Source organism: Coenobita brevimanus, chromosome 100, assembly GCF_032717465.1.
Source record: "Coenobita brevimanus isolate Jiangsu-jjx chromosome 100, ASM3271746v2, whole genome shotgun sequence".
Lineage (NCBI taxonomy): Eukaryota > Metazoa > Arthropoda > Malacostraca > Decapoda > Coenobitidae > Coenobita > Coenobita brevimanus.
Window position 1 is genome coordinate 5,228,035 of NC_137053.1, and position 16,830 is coordinate 5,244,864.

General features: G+C 40.4%; 1 protein-coding gene across 3 annotated transcripts in view; it reads left to right on the top strand.

Annotated features, from left to right (window-relative positions):
* Positions 1-10,998, top strand: part of LOC145414705 (CKLF-like MARVEL transmembrane domain-containing protein 4) — a 107,149-nt gene extending 96,151 nt beyond the window's left edge. For all 3 annotated transcript variants that reach the window (XM_080284231.1, XM_080284229.1, XM_080284230.1), the window contains one exon: positions 5,951-10,998. In XM_080284231.1, the coding sequence (XP_080140357.1) occupies positions 5,951-6,070 (120 nt within the window). In that variant the 3' untranslated portion in view covers positions 6,071-10,998. The remainder of the gene's footprint in view (positions 1-5,950) is intronic.
* The last annotated feature ends 5,832 nt before the right edge of the window (positions 10,999-16,830 follow it).

Consider the following 16,830-nt stretch of genomic DNA (forward strand, 5'->3'; position numbering starts at 1 on the left):
TTTACATAAAACCATAACTGTACTGTACCTGCAATGTGAAGCCATTTCTATGCACGATAAACGTAGAGGAAACTGTCTCACTGGAGGCTTTGGAGGCTTTTGTATTGTGTAAGACAATTTTTCTTATACAACCATCTCATTCTGAAAATCTCTGTCCCACCAAATTACGATGAGCAGCTGACAAAGCACTACTCGTCTAGTTTCTCACTAAGCAGAGATAAGAACTTTGTACCATAATCAAACAAAACAGAAATATTTCTACTGCATACTAAAGTTCATATGGGCTAACTGCCTTGAAGTGCCTGTAAACAGGTTGTGGCAGGTATGGCCCCAGGCATGTGGAGCAACTACTTGGGAGAGTGGGCACTCCGAGAGGGAATACCTCTGCCAACGCCAATAAAATTTATTATCTATTTCTACACCTTGATCCTGATCCACCTCAAATTATAATCAACTTCTCCCTAACCCACTGCCCTCCTATCCATCAGTTTTCACTGAAATCTGCTAACAACATTTTGAGGTGTCTTGTACACAGACACAGGTGAAGACATAACTTTCAACCAGCTTTGCTGGTGGAGGTAACAACAACAACTATTACAACTACTGTTATAATTTCTCTTTCCTACCTGACAAATGGTTTCACACAATTGATTCTACATCTTAGCGTGCCCTGTCATGCTGTCTTAGAGAGTTCATACGTCAACCAACGCCAATAAAATCTATGATTTACTTCTGTGGTTGGATCTGGGCCTCCTCAAAATATAACCGACTCTTCCTAGACCCACTGCCCACCTATCCACCAAATTTTCTTGAAATCCGATAACAACATCTTAAGATTTCTTGTACACAAGCAGACTAATGTAGAAACATAACCTCCGTCCAACTTTATTAGCACAGGTAACAAAGCCTGCCACAATGATAACTTGAGGAGTAATTGGCAGGGTGGACTGTGAAGATTTAAATGTTATATAGCCTACTTCCAGTGTTATGCAGTGCTCTTATGGTTTGTCCTACTGCTCTTAGGGTTTTCGGAGTTGTCTAGCTAAGGAAAAAAAGATGTCTCACCAACTCAGGTAATCCTACAATTAAGGCTATGACCAGTGATGAGTTAAGCTGAGTAAAATCGTCTGGCATGAATAAAGTAGAAAAGATGTCACCAGGTTCAAGGGATTATGTAGTGCGACTGAAATGGCTGTATTCTCGTTACCATAGGAGACTTTGATGCATCTTCATTAGCAGCTTATATTTTCATCTTAAAACTTAACCTTATCTTGTATGTTATGCATATATGTATAATACTGATACAGTTTCCATCAGTAGTATACAAGAGATAGTTTAATGTATAAGATAAATTGCTACAGAAGAGGCATTACGAAATTTCCAAAACCAACTGGAAATACACGCCATACGATGCCGAAATTAGCAGAGACAGAACCACACTCACATTTGACATACAACCGCCTCCACTTCCAAGTACCACAGTGGAGGGGAGGCGCTGGGGACCTTTTGCGACTCTTGTGTATCTGTTTATGTCTCAAGGTTACTGTACACAACCTCTTTATAATAATCAGACCTGAGTAGACATAAGACGTAAGCATGTACACTGGTGCTACATAAAACCCCAACCCACCATCCCCTGTGCTACTTAGAAGTGGAGCCGACTGTAGCATCCACCTCCTAACATCACCTCCCACCTTCCTGAGAGTGCTTATGGTGGACTCAAATGACCGTGTGTACAATCAGGGACAAATCTGAGCTTATGTTTCATCTCTTTTCACCTGGTAGAGGGACGCTTTCATGGCACTGATATAACCAAGCGGCTCAAGTGCCTGGTTATGAAAACGTCCTTCATCTACTTCCCTATCCCCCCAAAGGAGGATGATGGACTGTAGACGGGGGCATTTTCAGCTTCAGTTCACTAGGTTCACATTTCAGATGAAACTGGGGCTAAAGCTACTATTACCACTTCTGTTTTCCTTTGCTGGCTAATATTCCTTTGGTGAGAGATGCTTGGTATGTTTCAAGGCCCACAGCTGATTTTCTTTGATATATCAGGGAGGAAAGGAACTTTTATGTCCTAATTCTGAAATTAGCACTACAGTAGGCAAACGTTTGTCCCTGACTGTACCTAGACTTGACTGGTTGTTACGCTGTTTCATCAGACTCTCCCGACGCAGGCTAGAGGATATAAGCCTACTGACTTTATATGTTTAATGTTGTGTTTGTTTCCTTCACACAGTTCCGTTTGTATTGGTTTTACCACAGGTAAGTAAACAACATCATTGTATGTAATTTCTTTGAATACAGTTATGAAATCTATTCACTATCACTTGTATCAGTGGACTTCCCAGATGATGTTCAGCTTAATTCAGATTATAGTTAACAATGAAGACGAGCAGATCTGAAATTTTCACGAATGATATCATCAGAAGTGCAGGCATTAGAAAAAATTATGTTGATAAGTGGAAAATTACTTTCAGTGCAGCATTTACACCCGAGAATTCAGCTCAGAGAATATACAAATCCTTTTCATTTCATCTGCTAAATATCACTTTTCGAATTAAGCGATGTGGCTGAACGATGTGAAGACTGCATTGACAGTATTTGTATCTCAGTATTTTCAAAAATTACAAAATTGTGATGGCCCACTGGATTGTGCAAACTCTGGCTGTCTGGACGATGCTACTCCGCACCCTGCATTAGGGTGGGAAAGGAGGTCCGGATGATGATGATGATGATGATGACAAAATTATTATTTTAATTACACAGTGATAACTGTACAGATAGTACAAGTGTTGAAAGTATTTGTTGTTGTTGTTGTTGCACTTCCACTGATATCAGATTATATTTTAGATTTACTTCAAGTTAAGTACTTATTTCATCCTAGGCGTTGTTAGAATAAATAAGTTGGCCTCTCTGCACATACCAGGTAAAATTACAGACTCAGGGCTATTTTATTAAAACTGTAAACTCGAAGGTTTTTGATAATTTCTGAAGCACGTCATGAGATACAACATGCCTGACCTTTCTTTATCGTGGCTGACCTCATTTTAATGTGGGATACCGGTGGATCACATCTAACAACAAGTATTCCACATGTGACCAAAATTTAGGAGCTTCTCAAGCCTTTCCTTGTAATTTTTAATTTGGTTGAGAGATTCCTTTACAATTAACTCACTTGGCCTTCAGCACCAGTGGTTCAACCTTCCTCAGCCATGTGACGTCATTCATGAAGCAGTGATTGTTGCTGTTCCCTTCTTTAAATTTTACAATATGAATTTCACTGTCTAAAAATCACTCAATATACGGTTCTCCAGCAATCCTGTATCTAAAACACATGGGACATCATGAACGTGCCGATCATGGAGTAACAGTATCATCAGTTTTTAAAGTAACATTTATTTTTTAGCTGTCATGGTAATGGTTACAGACGACAGACGACAACAGAAAATAAATTTTTACTTTCGTTATTAAATCTGCATTTCATTAACTCTGCCTTGTTCAAAACTGTACTCATAGGTACTGCTGTCATTCTGTCATTCTCTGAAGATTCAGATAAGGAAAATTTCTAGCAGTCAGTGGGTTACAAACTACTGTAGATCATGCTACTGCTCCTTTTTACAATAACAGTATTTGGACAGACATAAATGTATACCAAACTGGTGAAGTGGGCTGCCTAAAACACCCAAGTAATTGTACGAACGACTAAGAGTGAGAGAACCTAGTGACCTGAATACATTACATTAAAAATGGATCCCATGACCAGCATCAGGACTGTTTTTCTACTGTCAAGGTTTTTCATGGTGTACATGGTTTAGTAAATATTAATAAAAAATAAAAAAACTGAACCGACACTGGATGACTGATTTTTATAGATATGGCATTTTCAAAACGGAAGAACAAGATTTTACGATTAAATGGTTAAAGTCAATCTATAAGTGCTTTATACATTAACAACGTTTGTAAACGAAGTGTTATACATGAATATTTTAAAAGTGAATTTTAATCGGTAATAGACCAGATAAGATTTTCTGTGTTAACGAAGCTGACAGGCATGATACTGATGTCATTTGATGAAAAACAGATACACGAATAAAATTAAATAACTTTCCTCTTATTAATATTTTTCAAAATAAGTAAACTGAAACTTTAGTGAATATCAATATTGCAAGTTTGTTACAACTGTGAGCCATAGCTTCATACCCTCTGAACTTTTCCATGGATGAAAGAACGTACAGACCAAGATTAAACACCAAACAAAGACTTAGTGTTGACTGTTCGAAGCACTTCCAGACTACAGTAGTAACAACGTCCTTACAAACTGTTCCTGGTGCAACGAAACGAAATATCGAACTGCCCATCAATTGCAGGCTAATGTACTTTAAAAAATAGTTTCCTCTTATAGGTCGCCCAGAAAGAAACAATGGCTTGATAGGATTCTGTTGAAACTACTACATTAATCAGTGTAAAAAATGCATTAAAAATCAATTGTTCTGGTTAGATTTAAATGCTCATGTGCAGTTCTAAACAATGTAGCTATCATGCCTATTGTAATTTAAATAAAGTAATGATTTTCGCGTTAAAAAAGCCAGAATAATTAAATTTCTGATGAACAAATAATTACCAGCATGACTACACCTGCCACTCAGTCTTCTCACTCCCTACTGCAGACTATCTTGCCAGACCCGCAGGTTAAGAGAAGACACCATAAGTCCCATTACACAAGCCTGCCCTGGTAATATCCCTTGTCAAAGAATGGAGCCAATTGCCTTTAGCACATCATAATGACTTAAATACAACTAACATATCCAATATAAGTCTGAAATACTGTTTGGTTTGGCATTGTTATCGTAAATTGAAGAACTGAATGAAGAATATGAGCCCTATATCGAAACTAAATATTTTTACATTAAAAATTCTTTCACATGAAAAGTTAGGAGCTGTTATCACGGTTTCGGCTTCAACAGATAAAGTAAAAGGCGAAAAATGTGATGCCAAGTTACTGTTCATGTGCCCAGCGTTGATGACAGCAGGTAGAAAATGAGAAAAATATAGAGCAAACGGTATGATGAGAAATAATTCTTTTGGAATTTGCTTATTACAATGCTGACAAAACTGGACATTAAAATATCCTGAGTTATTAATTTTAAATCCTGTTTAAGGGAAAGTGATTGTATCATAACATATTGCTGTGCAGGCATTTCAAATATAATGCTTAAAGAGATGAGATCATTACACACACACCACAAAGCCAGCCAGGAGACAGGACGTGTGTGCTGGGCAATCCCCAGGTCCTGTCCTCCCCACTTACTGTTATTTAACCAGCCCATACCCCACTGACCGGGTTAATGTATGGCCCGGCCTGCACTACAGGTGCAGGGAATCTATAAACGAACGAACGAACGAGATCATTACGTAACTTCTCCAAGGAGGTCATACTGTTCCTTCATTAAGCCTAACAAAATATCAGACTGATTGGTTGATAACATAAAAATTGCACTTCACGAACACCTTACTACTGAACAACAGGTCTTCGTTTGGTGTGAATCGCTAGCGACTATTTCCCCTCTGCCAGGCATAAGATGGGAGAGGGTGAGCTGAAACTGTGGCTCAGGACTGTACGCATTACCCACATCCCCTGCCACCCACTACGTGTTTGTTCCCCTCCCCTTTGACTTAACAGACGGTCACCTGGGAGGCTGTACCACAAAAGCTGGAAATCGCTGCTCTCCACGCTAGTAATTGAACATCATATAGCATCTTTTACCCTTCAACGGATGAGAATTGCCCATAATTGAATAAAAACCACCTTGTAGCAGTCATATTAGTACCGATGTGAGGCCACGTCCTAAAATTAAGATGGTTTATAAAGGATTATTTGTGGTGGGGATAATAGTAAAACAATCAATCCTTATCACATCAAATTTTCTGACATGTGTGCATCTTCCAGGTATTCGGCGTCTTCAACATGATTGCCTATGCTATCGGTTCCTTCTACCTGTACCGCGACTGGAAGGACTCTCACCCTCACTCCTCCTTCTCTGGCTCTGTCCTCAAGCGTAATCCCTAAACGAGCATCCATCGGCCTCACCCAGCCTCACCAGCCAGCCCGTCCACCTCACCCACCATCCTCACCCGAACCACAAGAAGGACACATGAGGACCTTCAGGATAATAATGGAAGTTTTGGATGACATGAGTATGATTTCATGCGAGGAACTGGATGGTATATGGAAGTTCTAGATATGAGAGCAAATTTACACTGGGAAAACCTGGATGATGCGGAAGATTTTGCATGAGGTGACAGCAAATGACATGGAAAACACTTGGACGATGCTGAAGTTCTGGATGTACAGCAAATTACACGGGAGAAAAATAGATATGATACGGAGAAATTATGGAGTGACTTTGTGTGTTCTCAGAAGGATAGCAGGGGATACGTTGACGTTGCTGGGTATGGATTAGAATTATTTAGGTTGCTAATTTGGAAGATACGGGATGATTATAGTACAGTATACTTTTAACTGATGCAGAATGGAGGATCTTAAGGATACATGGGGGAAACCTGTTGCTCCTAAGGCGCACAAGAACTTAGGAAAAGGAATTCTACGTTTTTCCCGCAACTTATTCAGTCCATTGCATTATTTACCAAGAATCCCTTCCATCTCGAGAGAGTGTCATCTACATACATCCCCTGAACATTAGATTATTTATATGGGTTAGAGACTGAAATTAATATTATATCTGTGCCTATTATTGCCGCTAATTTCTAGGCTAGTGTTAGTAGCGCTTCAGTGTGATAAAGGAACTAGTGTGATTTTGCAATTATTATTATTATTATTATACTGGTACTCCCCAAGAGATGGACGTAATTTTTCCGTATCATACAAGGTTAAAAACCTCAAAGGGCGACCGTGGAGCATTAATATTGATCTCTAAGTGTATATTATAGCATGGTGTAGTTACGTTCATGCTCCTTCTCATCTAAAGTCACATGGTTCCACGTCTAACTCCGTAAATGCTCCCGGGTAATTGGCGGAAACGAACGGAACAGTCGAGTAGTTACCAGAAGTGCCTCATCCCGTAAAAAGTGAATATTTTCTTGCTTGTCTCACCCCAAGCACAGTACAACTCTACGAGGAAGCCAAATCCTCTTGTTTTTATGTATTGCCCGAAACTTCTGAAAAAAAAAAAAAAAGCTTCCATTTTTTTTTTTAATATTTTGCTTACGTACGCGATGTTCATTAACAATCACTAGTCGAAACAAAGATTTTTTTTTTTTCTGTATAATATTTAGCCTGAATGTATGCAATGCTATGATACCTACCATTTTTGTTTTTATAATACTTAGCCTCAAAGTTTATATTGCTAAAAGATCTATAAAATTTGTACTAATATAGAGCCATTGTATTGGAAGCCGAGAGTTATTATATATGAATCACAAAGAGTATGAGAATAGAGCCCGTGATGTGACCTGTATATTATAGGTATCAGGGGCGTGAAAAAGGAATACTAGAAATAACTTTAGCATGTAGTCAAGTTGTTATGAATTCTTTTAGGCTTTAATGTATAGTTAACATAATATTATCAAGAAACAATAACTTAATTCTATCTGTTAGTGTTAATTTTTTTTCAGGCACTCAGTCACAATTACTCTTGAAGTTCACAAATCAAGCTTTTTATCATCTCACTCATCACTCACCACCAGGATCCGGATTCACGAACGCACTTACGATCATTTTTCCTCTCGTAACTCGGATTTTGATTTCTAGGAAGAACAGGAGGCGTGGAAAATTAATCCTCTCTTATTTCCTTCTTCCTGCAAAAAAGCATACTCCACAAGATTATTTTCCTCTGTGTTTGTAGGAGGAACATTACACACAGGACGCTACTCTCACCTTTCCTTGTCCTTCTTACACACACACACACACACACACACACACACACACACACACACACAAGAGGAACGATCGTAATTTGTTGGTGAATTGGGTTGCTCACAAATCCAGCCAGGTCAGAGAGTTAGTACTTTCAGAAGCAGGGGCGGATCCAGTGTTAATCAAAAGCGGAAGGGGGGGAAAGGACTTATGTCTTTAGATTTCCTACTGACGAATCATGCATTTAAAATCTGTCTTAATAACACACACACACACACACACACACACACACACACACACACACACCACACACACACACACACACACACACACAGTGGAATACATAACTGAAAACTACAAACTTCATTGGTAGGGCCAAAGTAGTACAGTAAGGAAGTTTACAGTTATCATTTTTTCTTTCAGTTATTATATATATTTGCTGCAGGAGACAGAAAATTGCCAAAGACGATAAAAGGGAGGGGCCACACTCCTTACAACCTCACCCCTGTCGGATCCGCCAGAGATACAGGTTATGCCATAGCTCGTAGGACAAACCATCACCAGAGAACGATACAAAGTAGATGCTATACATTATTAGAAAGGACATTTACGAAACTTATCTCTATACACTTTTATAACACGAAATTCGCCATGTATCTTGTCACCGGTAGAAAAATGATGCTACAAATAAAACACGAACGTACATTACACAAGTTTCATTAAGCGAAATTCACAAAGCATCGACTGACCCGCACAAAAGAGATATTTACATTGTTAGAAACATTTACAAACCTAGGCTACAAAATTTTATGACACGACATTCAAAGCGGATAGAGAGGGCTGTATCCATTAAAGAAATAAGCCAAAAAATTTATTACCCGAAAGTCACAACATACATTAAAGAGTTCCTACAGGATTATTTTTATTATGTGGATATTACTACTTATAAGGATACGATGACAATAGAAAGTTTTGTTTCTCACATGCACACTAGACCCCTGATTTCCAACCCTTAGCTAACAGGAATAACAGATTTTTAGAATACGTAATTAGTGTTCAATGTCCTTTTCTATGTACCACAGCCTAGGATGTCCACAGAAGCTTGGAGATAGGTAGGACCATGAGAGACCACTGCCATATTATCAACACCCGCTGGGACATCCCTTAATTGTGTATGGAAGGTAGCCTGACGGGGACCATGACTGTATATACTGAGAGCTTAATATTGAAATTTTAAGTAACAATTCGGTACGACTGCTTTTTGTACTCTCTGGAATGATTTTTATATTTATCATTACTGGCTATCTTTATAATCGTTCACAGTGTCAAAATTTAGTACGAGTTTTTGTACTTTTTGGATTTTTTTTCTTTGTGTCAGAATTCAGTACACAGTTTTTCTTGTCTGAGAAAATAATACTGATTTTTAGCTTCAGAAAATACTTATCCCCTTCACTATAAAGTCCTGTTTTTTTACTTACATTATCACGACGATTTTACTTAAGAACTGAGACATCAAATCATGGAGGGCTTTATCTAACCTCCCTCATTCTGAACTTCTAAACTGCATAAAAATCGTCTGGAGATGGCTAGAATAAACCACAAGACGCCATCGTAGTGAAAGGATTAACTATTAAAAGTGTTGGAGGGAAGTTTTCATCTGTAACTGGGTCACCGGAAGTAATTTGTGGTGGAAGAATTTATGTGATCCTGATTTAACAAGGATGATGGGCCTACAGGTAACACCACGATAATTCATTCTCTCTCTCTCTCTCTCTCTCTCTAACAGAAGATGAACAGAAGAAGGATAACAAATACAGAAAAAAGATCCATATATCTGACTACAAATGTCCTCCTTTCATAACAAAAGAAGTATATGAAACAACTGAGCTGATGTGGGTTTAAGTAGGTTTATCGTTATCTTTTATCGGTGGGTGTATCCTGTAGCCTCAAATGACGATGCAGGCCACGTTGCAATACACGTGTGAGGGATGTTCCGTGCAACGTGTCATCTTAACATGCAACTGAAATGTGACCTTATGTGAGTGAATGCATCCTCAGCCACCTCACCCCTTCATACCCCCTTCTTGAGTGCAGCCACCCATTCAGTCCAATGACGTACTTTGCTGAGACGGTTTTCCTCAGCTTCCTTGAGCCCTACGGATTAACATGGACTGTATCTCAACCCCTCAGCTAGAAAAATCCATCCCAATGCGAGGAAAATCGTCTGAAAATGCCAATGAAGTGGAAAATGCGTCATTGGACTGGAGGGGTTGAAAGACAAGCGCAGTTGACAGGCCACGAAACACACCCAAACCTGTTGATGCATTTTTGTTGTCATGTCGAGTGAAAGATACGACTCAAAACAAGGAAATGCACTGAGGTCAAGCCATACACTTAATTATTCATCTTCCCAGTCCCATGAATAAAGAAAATGAAGAAGAAAAAAAAAAAACTTAAGAGCATATAGAGACAACCATTCGTGCTTGCTAAATTTTCTGCTGCGTTTCATTTTCAAAAAAGTTTTAAAAATATACAGGAATCCCAAAGTGTTTACTTGGCTCAGTAATTTCCTTTAACCATGTGTTTCATTTCCTTTGTAAATAATGTCTTATACTTTTCATGTAGCTGAGTCAGATGAAAGAATAATCTGCATTTCTCAAGCACACGACAAAAAACACAAAAAAATTTATACAGAGCTTATAAATTATCGACTAAAGTTATAATAAAAATATGAGTCACATAGAGATAACATCTTTCGCTTTCCATGGACGCATCTACGTTATTTTTTGTTCCGGCTGTAAGATTCGAAAAAGAAAAAAAATCAAAACAGTCTCAAGTAACCTACAGAATGACTTAAATTTCTCTCTCTCTCAAGAAAAAAAAAAAATCTATTAACCCTGAATAATAAAATTTCCCTGATGCGTCTACGGCAGAGAGAAAGATTATATTAATTTTTTGAGACGTAGCCAAATGACTTTATTTCTACGTCTTGATTTTTATTTTGAGCTTCATGTTTTCTTCGTGAGGCAAGGAGAGTTTGAAAGACGTGCTTGTAAAATAAATAAAATTGATGACCTGTGTTCATTGCTTGGATCTGTTCAATAAAGAGAGTTTTGTATTATTGTTGTTGAGTTATTGCTGCCTACATGAGAGAGAGAGAGAGAGAGAGAGAGAGAGAGGAAACCATGAGCCGTATCCTAGGTGGGATGGGAAGATTCGTAGCACCTCTTCCATAGCGATTTATTCTGCATATTACACCCAAACGTTCTCTTGTATGATATTTATTGTTCCAGGAGCGAAACGAGCGAGAGCATTATAAAGCACTATACTGTATATACATGTCCTACCTTTCTGAAACTATCACAAGAGTTGCCTTCCAGTGGCCTATTTCTTGACATCTTTTGAATATCGACTTATTCTGCCTCCGTTACATACTAGAATATTCTGAGATGCAATGTGGTAAACGAATCACTACGGAAAAGGAGCTACGAAATTTCCCGTGCCACTTGGAATCCGATCCTATGGTTCACGAGTGTTTTGTATACAAGTTTATACGGGAAGGTGGTGTGTGGTGAGGGATGGGATCGTCACTGAGTAGGGACGAGCCTGGAGATGTTTTTTATTTATTTATTTATTTTTTTTTAATAGAATCTAGCCGTACAGAATAAAACCTCGGGCAACACAAAATTTCTGATTAAACCCTTCAGTCCGGTGACGTATTTTCTACTATATGATTGCTATTTCCTGACAATTTCCTTAAGCTTGGAGGAGACGTTTGAAACTGAAGGGGTTAGATATAGTCACCCCTAACCCTTCCATTAACAGAGGTCCTTCCCAAGTTCAGTAAAATCGTCTGCATGCAACAAGAATAATTAAAAACATCCTCGGGTTGAAGGAGTTAAGGGGTGAATCTCAACATTGCAAAAAAAATAAATAAATAAATATCGGCAAGGCCCTACAATTGCCCTACGTCAAACTGTGGCTTGGTTGGTATATACTCCACGCTCTGTCCACATCAATCTGGCCTAAAACTGCCACCTCGAACTAAATTCTGAGTTGTGACAAGAGATCAACACTAAAAAATGGAATTAGATTACGAAAATGTTAAGGAAAAAGATGCAGAATTGTAGTACTGTCTTACCTACCTACGGGAATTAAGCTGCGCAATGACGGAAAACAAAAAAATAATCGAAAAGATGGACGAAATATAGTACTGACTAGTTATGTGTGTCCTGCAACAGATGAATGTCTAATACAGTATCTTCAGCATCTATCATGAAAATATCCAGTGGTGGGGAAGAACAGCAACCTAATGCCTGAGAAATAACTGTAACTGGAGCAGACCATAATGAGGTTCACTACAGGACTGGACCTTCTCTTGGAGGGGGAAGGGTGGCTGACATTAACCCTTTCCCACGCAGGTGAAGTATGAGTGGGGTAGGGGTATCTGTGGTGAGACTGATGCATGTGAATGTCAGTGTTCTAATTCCTGTGTGTTTGTCATAGTTTGCATATGTCATGGGCATAAACAACATATCCTGTTAACATGATGAACATGGGTGTACAGTCTACAGGGTGGGCCAGAAGTCACAATCGAATCGTTCTCTCATACATGCTCGTGAAGGAAAACCTACAGTGTCTGCGAATTTCCTCGGCTGAACAGTTAAAAGCAGATTCGTCGTGTCTTCACCACAATCACACCTTAGGTGCTCAAGCGGGCCAGCAGACGCACTTGCCGGCGAACTGAACTGTGCAAGGAAAATGATGGCCAACACACAGAAAAATGCAGCACTGCTACGAGTGTTTTAGATAATTATTGTCTTAGTAATTTCATCACATGTAGTTTTTCAGTTCAGTACAGATTTTTTCATATATTTCCACTTTTTACAACTATTACATAAGTAAATCCTACATAAAGTAGATCCGATCGTGACTTTTGGCCCACCCTTTACAGTGGCGTAGCCTGAGGGGTGGCCAAAGTGGTACTGGCCACCCCTATGCCTGGCCACCCCAAATTTCAGAGGAAATATCTCTGGACCCCCAAGAAGATTCCTTTTCGGCTCATCCTAAAATGAGGCCTGGTCACCACTTGGTATTTTAAAAGTCCTAGGTTGGGTAGTCTACATACCCACAGTTGGATATACAGTATACCCAACTTAAATGTCTCGCACGGCTTGGTTTTCAAAGCTTGGACTAGGGGCACATGACCCACAAATTGGACAAAATAATAAGCTAAAGTTTCTTTAAGTTACCACTAAACCTGGAGAACTGAAGTTAGGAATCCTATTGGGCATGATACAGCAACCCAAATCTTCGACCTCAAATTAAGCTAAGTTGTCCTTCTACTTTCCTTCATTTTCTCTCGATACAAAATACGAGTTTTCTCTGTACGACCAGCGGATTTTTAGGGCACACTACCTCCAATCCAACGCTAACCCTCGAGGATGTCATTTCATTTTAATTTGTTTGTAAGTCATTGTGCCCCGATTTTTTTTGTATCCTTGATTGTGCAAAGTTTACCCTCCCTTTAATAATTTCATCGGTGTCATGAACAACCATTTCGTTAGCTCGCTCCGATTCTTGTTTGAATGTTGTTCAGATAACCATCTGATTTAGGTCGATTTCATGAATGTTCTACGCTAAGTTACGGGCACGAAAACTGGGAGATAGATGGGCGAACAAGGCCCCTTCACTACCTGTGCGGGAGGGGAGGGGCACAGAAAGCCTACATGCCCACTGACGTCCCCATTCATTTCAACACTAAATTACATGGTAAAAGTGAAGTCAATTTCCAGAAACGGGATTACATACACATATAGTAATATGCTTATGTTTGCCTTCCAATAACATCATGTTAAAGAAGGGCCCTAATGAGTGACACCTACGGTTTTCCTTTAAAATACGCTTGAACTCAAAATATCGGTAAAAGAAGCATGGCCTCTCTTCATGTGTTTACAATGACATGGTCGTAAGCACAGTTCAAAATTTTCTGGGGATGATAATACTCACAGCATTTTCCCTCAACATATGCCTCTAAAAGGGATCGAAAGTTACAAGTCTTGCTGTAGGAGTTTACTGGTACCTTTTTCAGAATATTCCCCTTCCTCCCACGTTCCCCAGCTGTATGGTGTCTCGCCGTATCCTACCTTCTTTTTTTTCTTTTTCAATTTTCGTTATTTTACAGCAACCGACGCCCAGGGGATGAGTTCTGCTTACGTTTGGATTTTTTCCCCCCCGAGACTCAACTTCCAGGTACTGGCGAGGGACACCTTCACATGGTGGCACCGATATGACAAGGCGATGGAGCTGCCAAATTATACAAACGTCCCTCAGTCCCCATCCTATCCCTCCAAAAGAGACAGGTGGACAGACTACCACTACTACTGCTACTACTACTACTACACACAGCTCTCCTAATTTTGGTTATTCTTCTAGTTCTTCAAGTCACGACACTGATAGGAAGACAAATGTTCTGTGTTCTCCAAGTTCTCTAAGCCTGACGTGGAAAGTGGAGGGGGAGAAGGAGGGATGAGAATGGAGGGGGAAAGAGTGAGTAGGGGGGAGACTGAAAGGGCGCGAGGAAGACGGAGGAAGGGAGTGGGAGGAAGTAACGAAGAGGGGGAGGGGGAGGAAGCAATGGAGAGGAGGAGGGAGTGGGAGTAGGGGCGGGTGTAAGGGAAGATGGGCGAGTGGGAGGAGGAGGAGGAGGAGGAGGAGGAGGAGGAGGCTCAGATTCCAGCTTATCGACTAAACGAGGATGATTAAGGCAGACTACCTATGTCTTTAAAGTCCCAATATTTCCCCACAATACTCGATGTACCTGCAGCAGTGAGGAAGGAGGAGGAGGAGGAGGAGGAGGAGGAGAGTGTGAAGAAGAGGTGACGAGGGGGAGGGTGGAGGGCAGGGGAGGGGGGAGGTGGAGGAGAGGGGCGGGGGAGAGGGGGGAGGAGAAGAGTGGAAGGGAGAGGGTGAAGAAGAGGGGAGAGAGTGGGAGGGGAGGGCAGAGAGACAAGAAGTGGGGATGAGAAGGTAGAAGGGATAAGGAGGAAAAGGGGGGGGAAGGGAGAAACAGTGAGAAGAGAAGGCTGGGGGAGGGGAGGGATGAAGAGTGAAGTGGAGGAGGGGGGAAGGGGAAAAGCGAGGTGTGTGTGTGGGGGGGGGGGGAAGGTCGATGGATGAAAAGTCAGAGTGTGGGAGTGAGGAAGGTGTGGGTGTAGGTGTGGGGGGTAAAGTGTGTGTAGTATTAGCATAATGTTCTCCGGGGCGGCGGTAAGAAACACCTGGCTCACTTGAATCGCTTTTTGAACTACTTTTAATCCTCTATCAAACAGCGATTCCGGTTCCGATCCCTCCCAGGCAGACCCTCAAGACGATCTGCGTGCTCCCTTGCTCCCTCGCCTCAACCCCTTCACCCTGAGCACGTATTTAATATTTCATTCTCCCTCTCACTCGAAGGTCGCCAGGGAGCCATTAAGTCTGCTTCTTCACACACACGGGTATTATTTTTTCTGTTTCTACTTTTTTTCTTTTATTTCGTCTTTTCGGCATTAGTTATAATTTGCATTTTTTTTTAATGTCTTTTCTGCTTTGTTTTATTAGCTTACACAGAAAGGATGTCAAGGTCAGGTATTGAAGGATGTCAAGGTTAGGAATGAAGGATGTCAGGGTCAGAAGTGAAGGATGTCAAGGTTAGGACTGAAGGAATGCCAAAGTTAGAAATGAAGAATGCTAAGGTTGGGACCAAAGGAGACCGGGAAGGAAGGAAGGAAGGAAGGTAGGACGGAAGGACGGAAGGAAGGAAGGAAGGAAGGGAGGTAGAGGAAAAAACTTGGGCTAATGCTTCCCAACTATGCAAGCGTGACTGAGCCAGGCATTCAGTTTTCCGCTAAATCTTAATCTTGCCCCAGACTGAGACAGGCAACCGTCCGATTTACAAACCAGGTCCCTCTTTCGGCTCCAGGTAATAAGAACTTGCTCAAAGACTTCATAGCCTGGGAATCGAACCCGGGACTCCTCGGTTGCAAGTCATGTGTGTCCGGGCTGGTGAAAGAGGCAGACGTCGATGGTGGGGGTGGAGGGGGTCAGGGTAAGAAGGGAGTGGTGGGGGGTGATCGGGTAATGGGGAGCAGGGGGGGGGAGGAGGAAACTGCTGCATTATACCAAGAAGTTGTGAGTCATGATGCTGCTTAGTGTGTGTGTGTGTGTGTGTGTGTGTGTGTGTGTGTGTGTGTGTGTGTGTGTGTGTGTGTGTGTGTGTGTGTGTGTGTGTGTGTGTGTGTGTGTGTTCTTGCATATTTGATACAATAACTTCTGTATACAAACATTTTTTTTCTTAGAGTGTTGGCCGCAGTTCATTAATCAAAACTGGGAAGATCTGGTGGTTCTCATAGTCATAATCAGATTGCTGTGCTTGTATACAATTATTACATCTGTGCTTACTTTGATTTTAAAAAAGCACTTATTCTGTTTAAGCTGAAATAAGAGCCTGACATTTGTGCCTCTAGTTACTTCCAGCTTCCGTATTAGTTTGATTTTGGAAGAACAATTTTAAAACTGAAAGAAAAGCTGGACTACTGTGCTTTTATTTCGCACTTGTTTCTGTGTTTATAATTATTCTGAGGGGACAAAGACTTTATTATATCTCTGACGGCATCAAGTTTATTCAATAGCACATACTGTCTTCGGCTAAGGAGGCTTCTGTACTCTGTTCACTTTACCTTGGCCTAAAGCTGCCATCCCTCCATGTTGAATGCTGTCTTATAATATTAGATTAACACTAGAATATGGCGATAGTTAAGAAGTGCTACAGAAAGGATGTAGAGCCACTAGTTTTTTTTTTTTTTTTTTTTTTTTTTTTTGCCACTCTCCTTCGTGAAATAAGCTGGAAAAGTATGATAATTTGAGTAAAGTTAAAATGAATAAACCATGCACAGCATCTCTTCCTCAGCGATCTG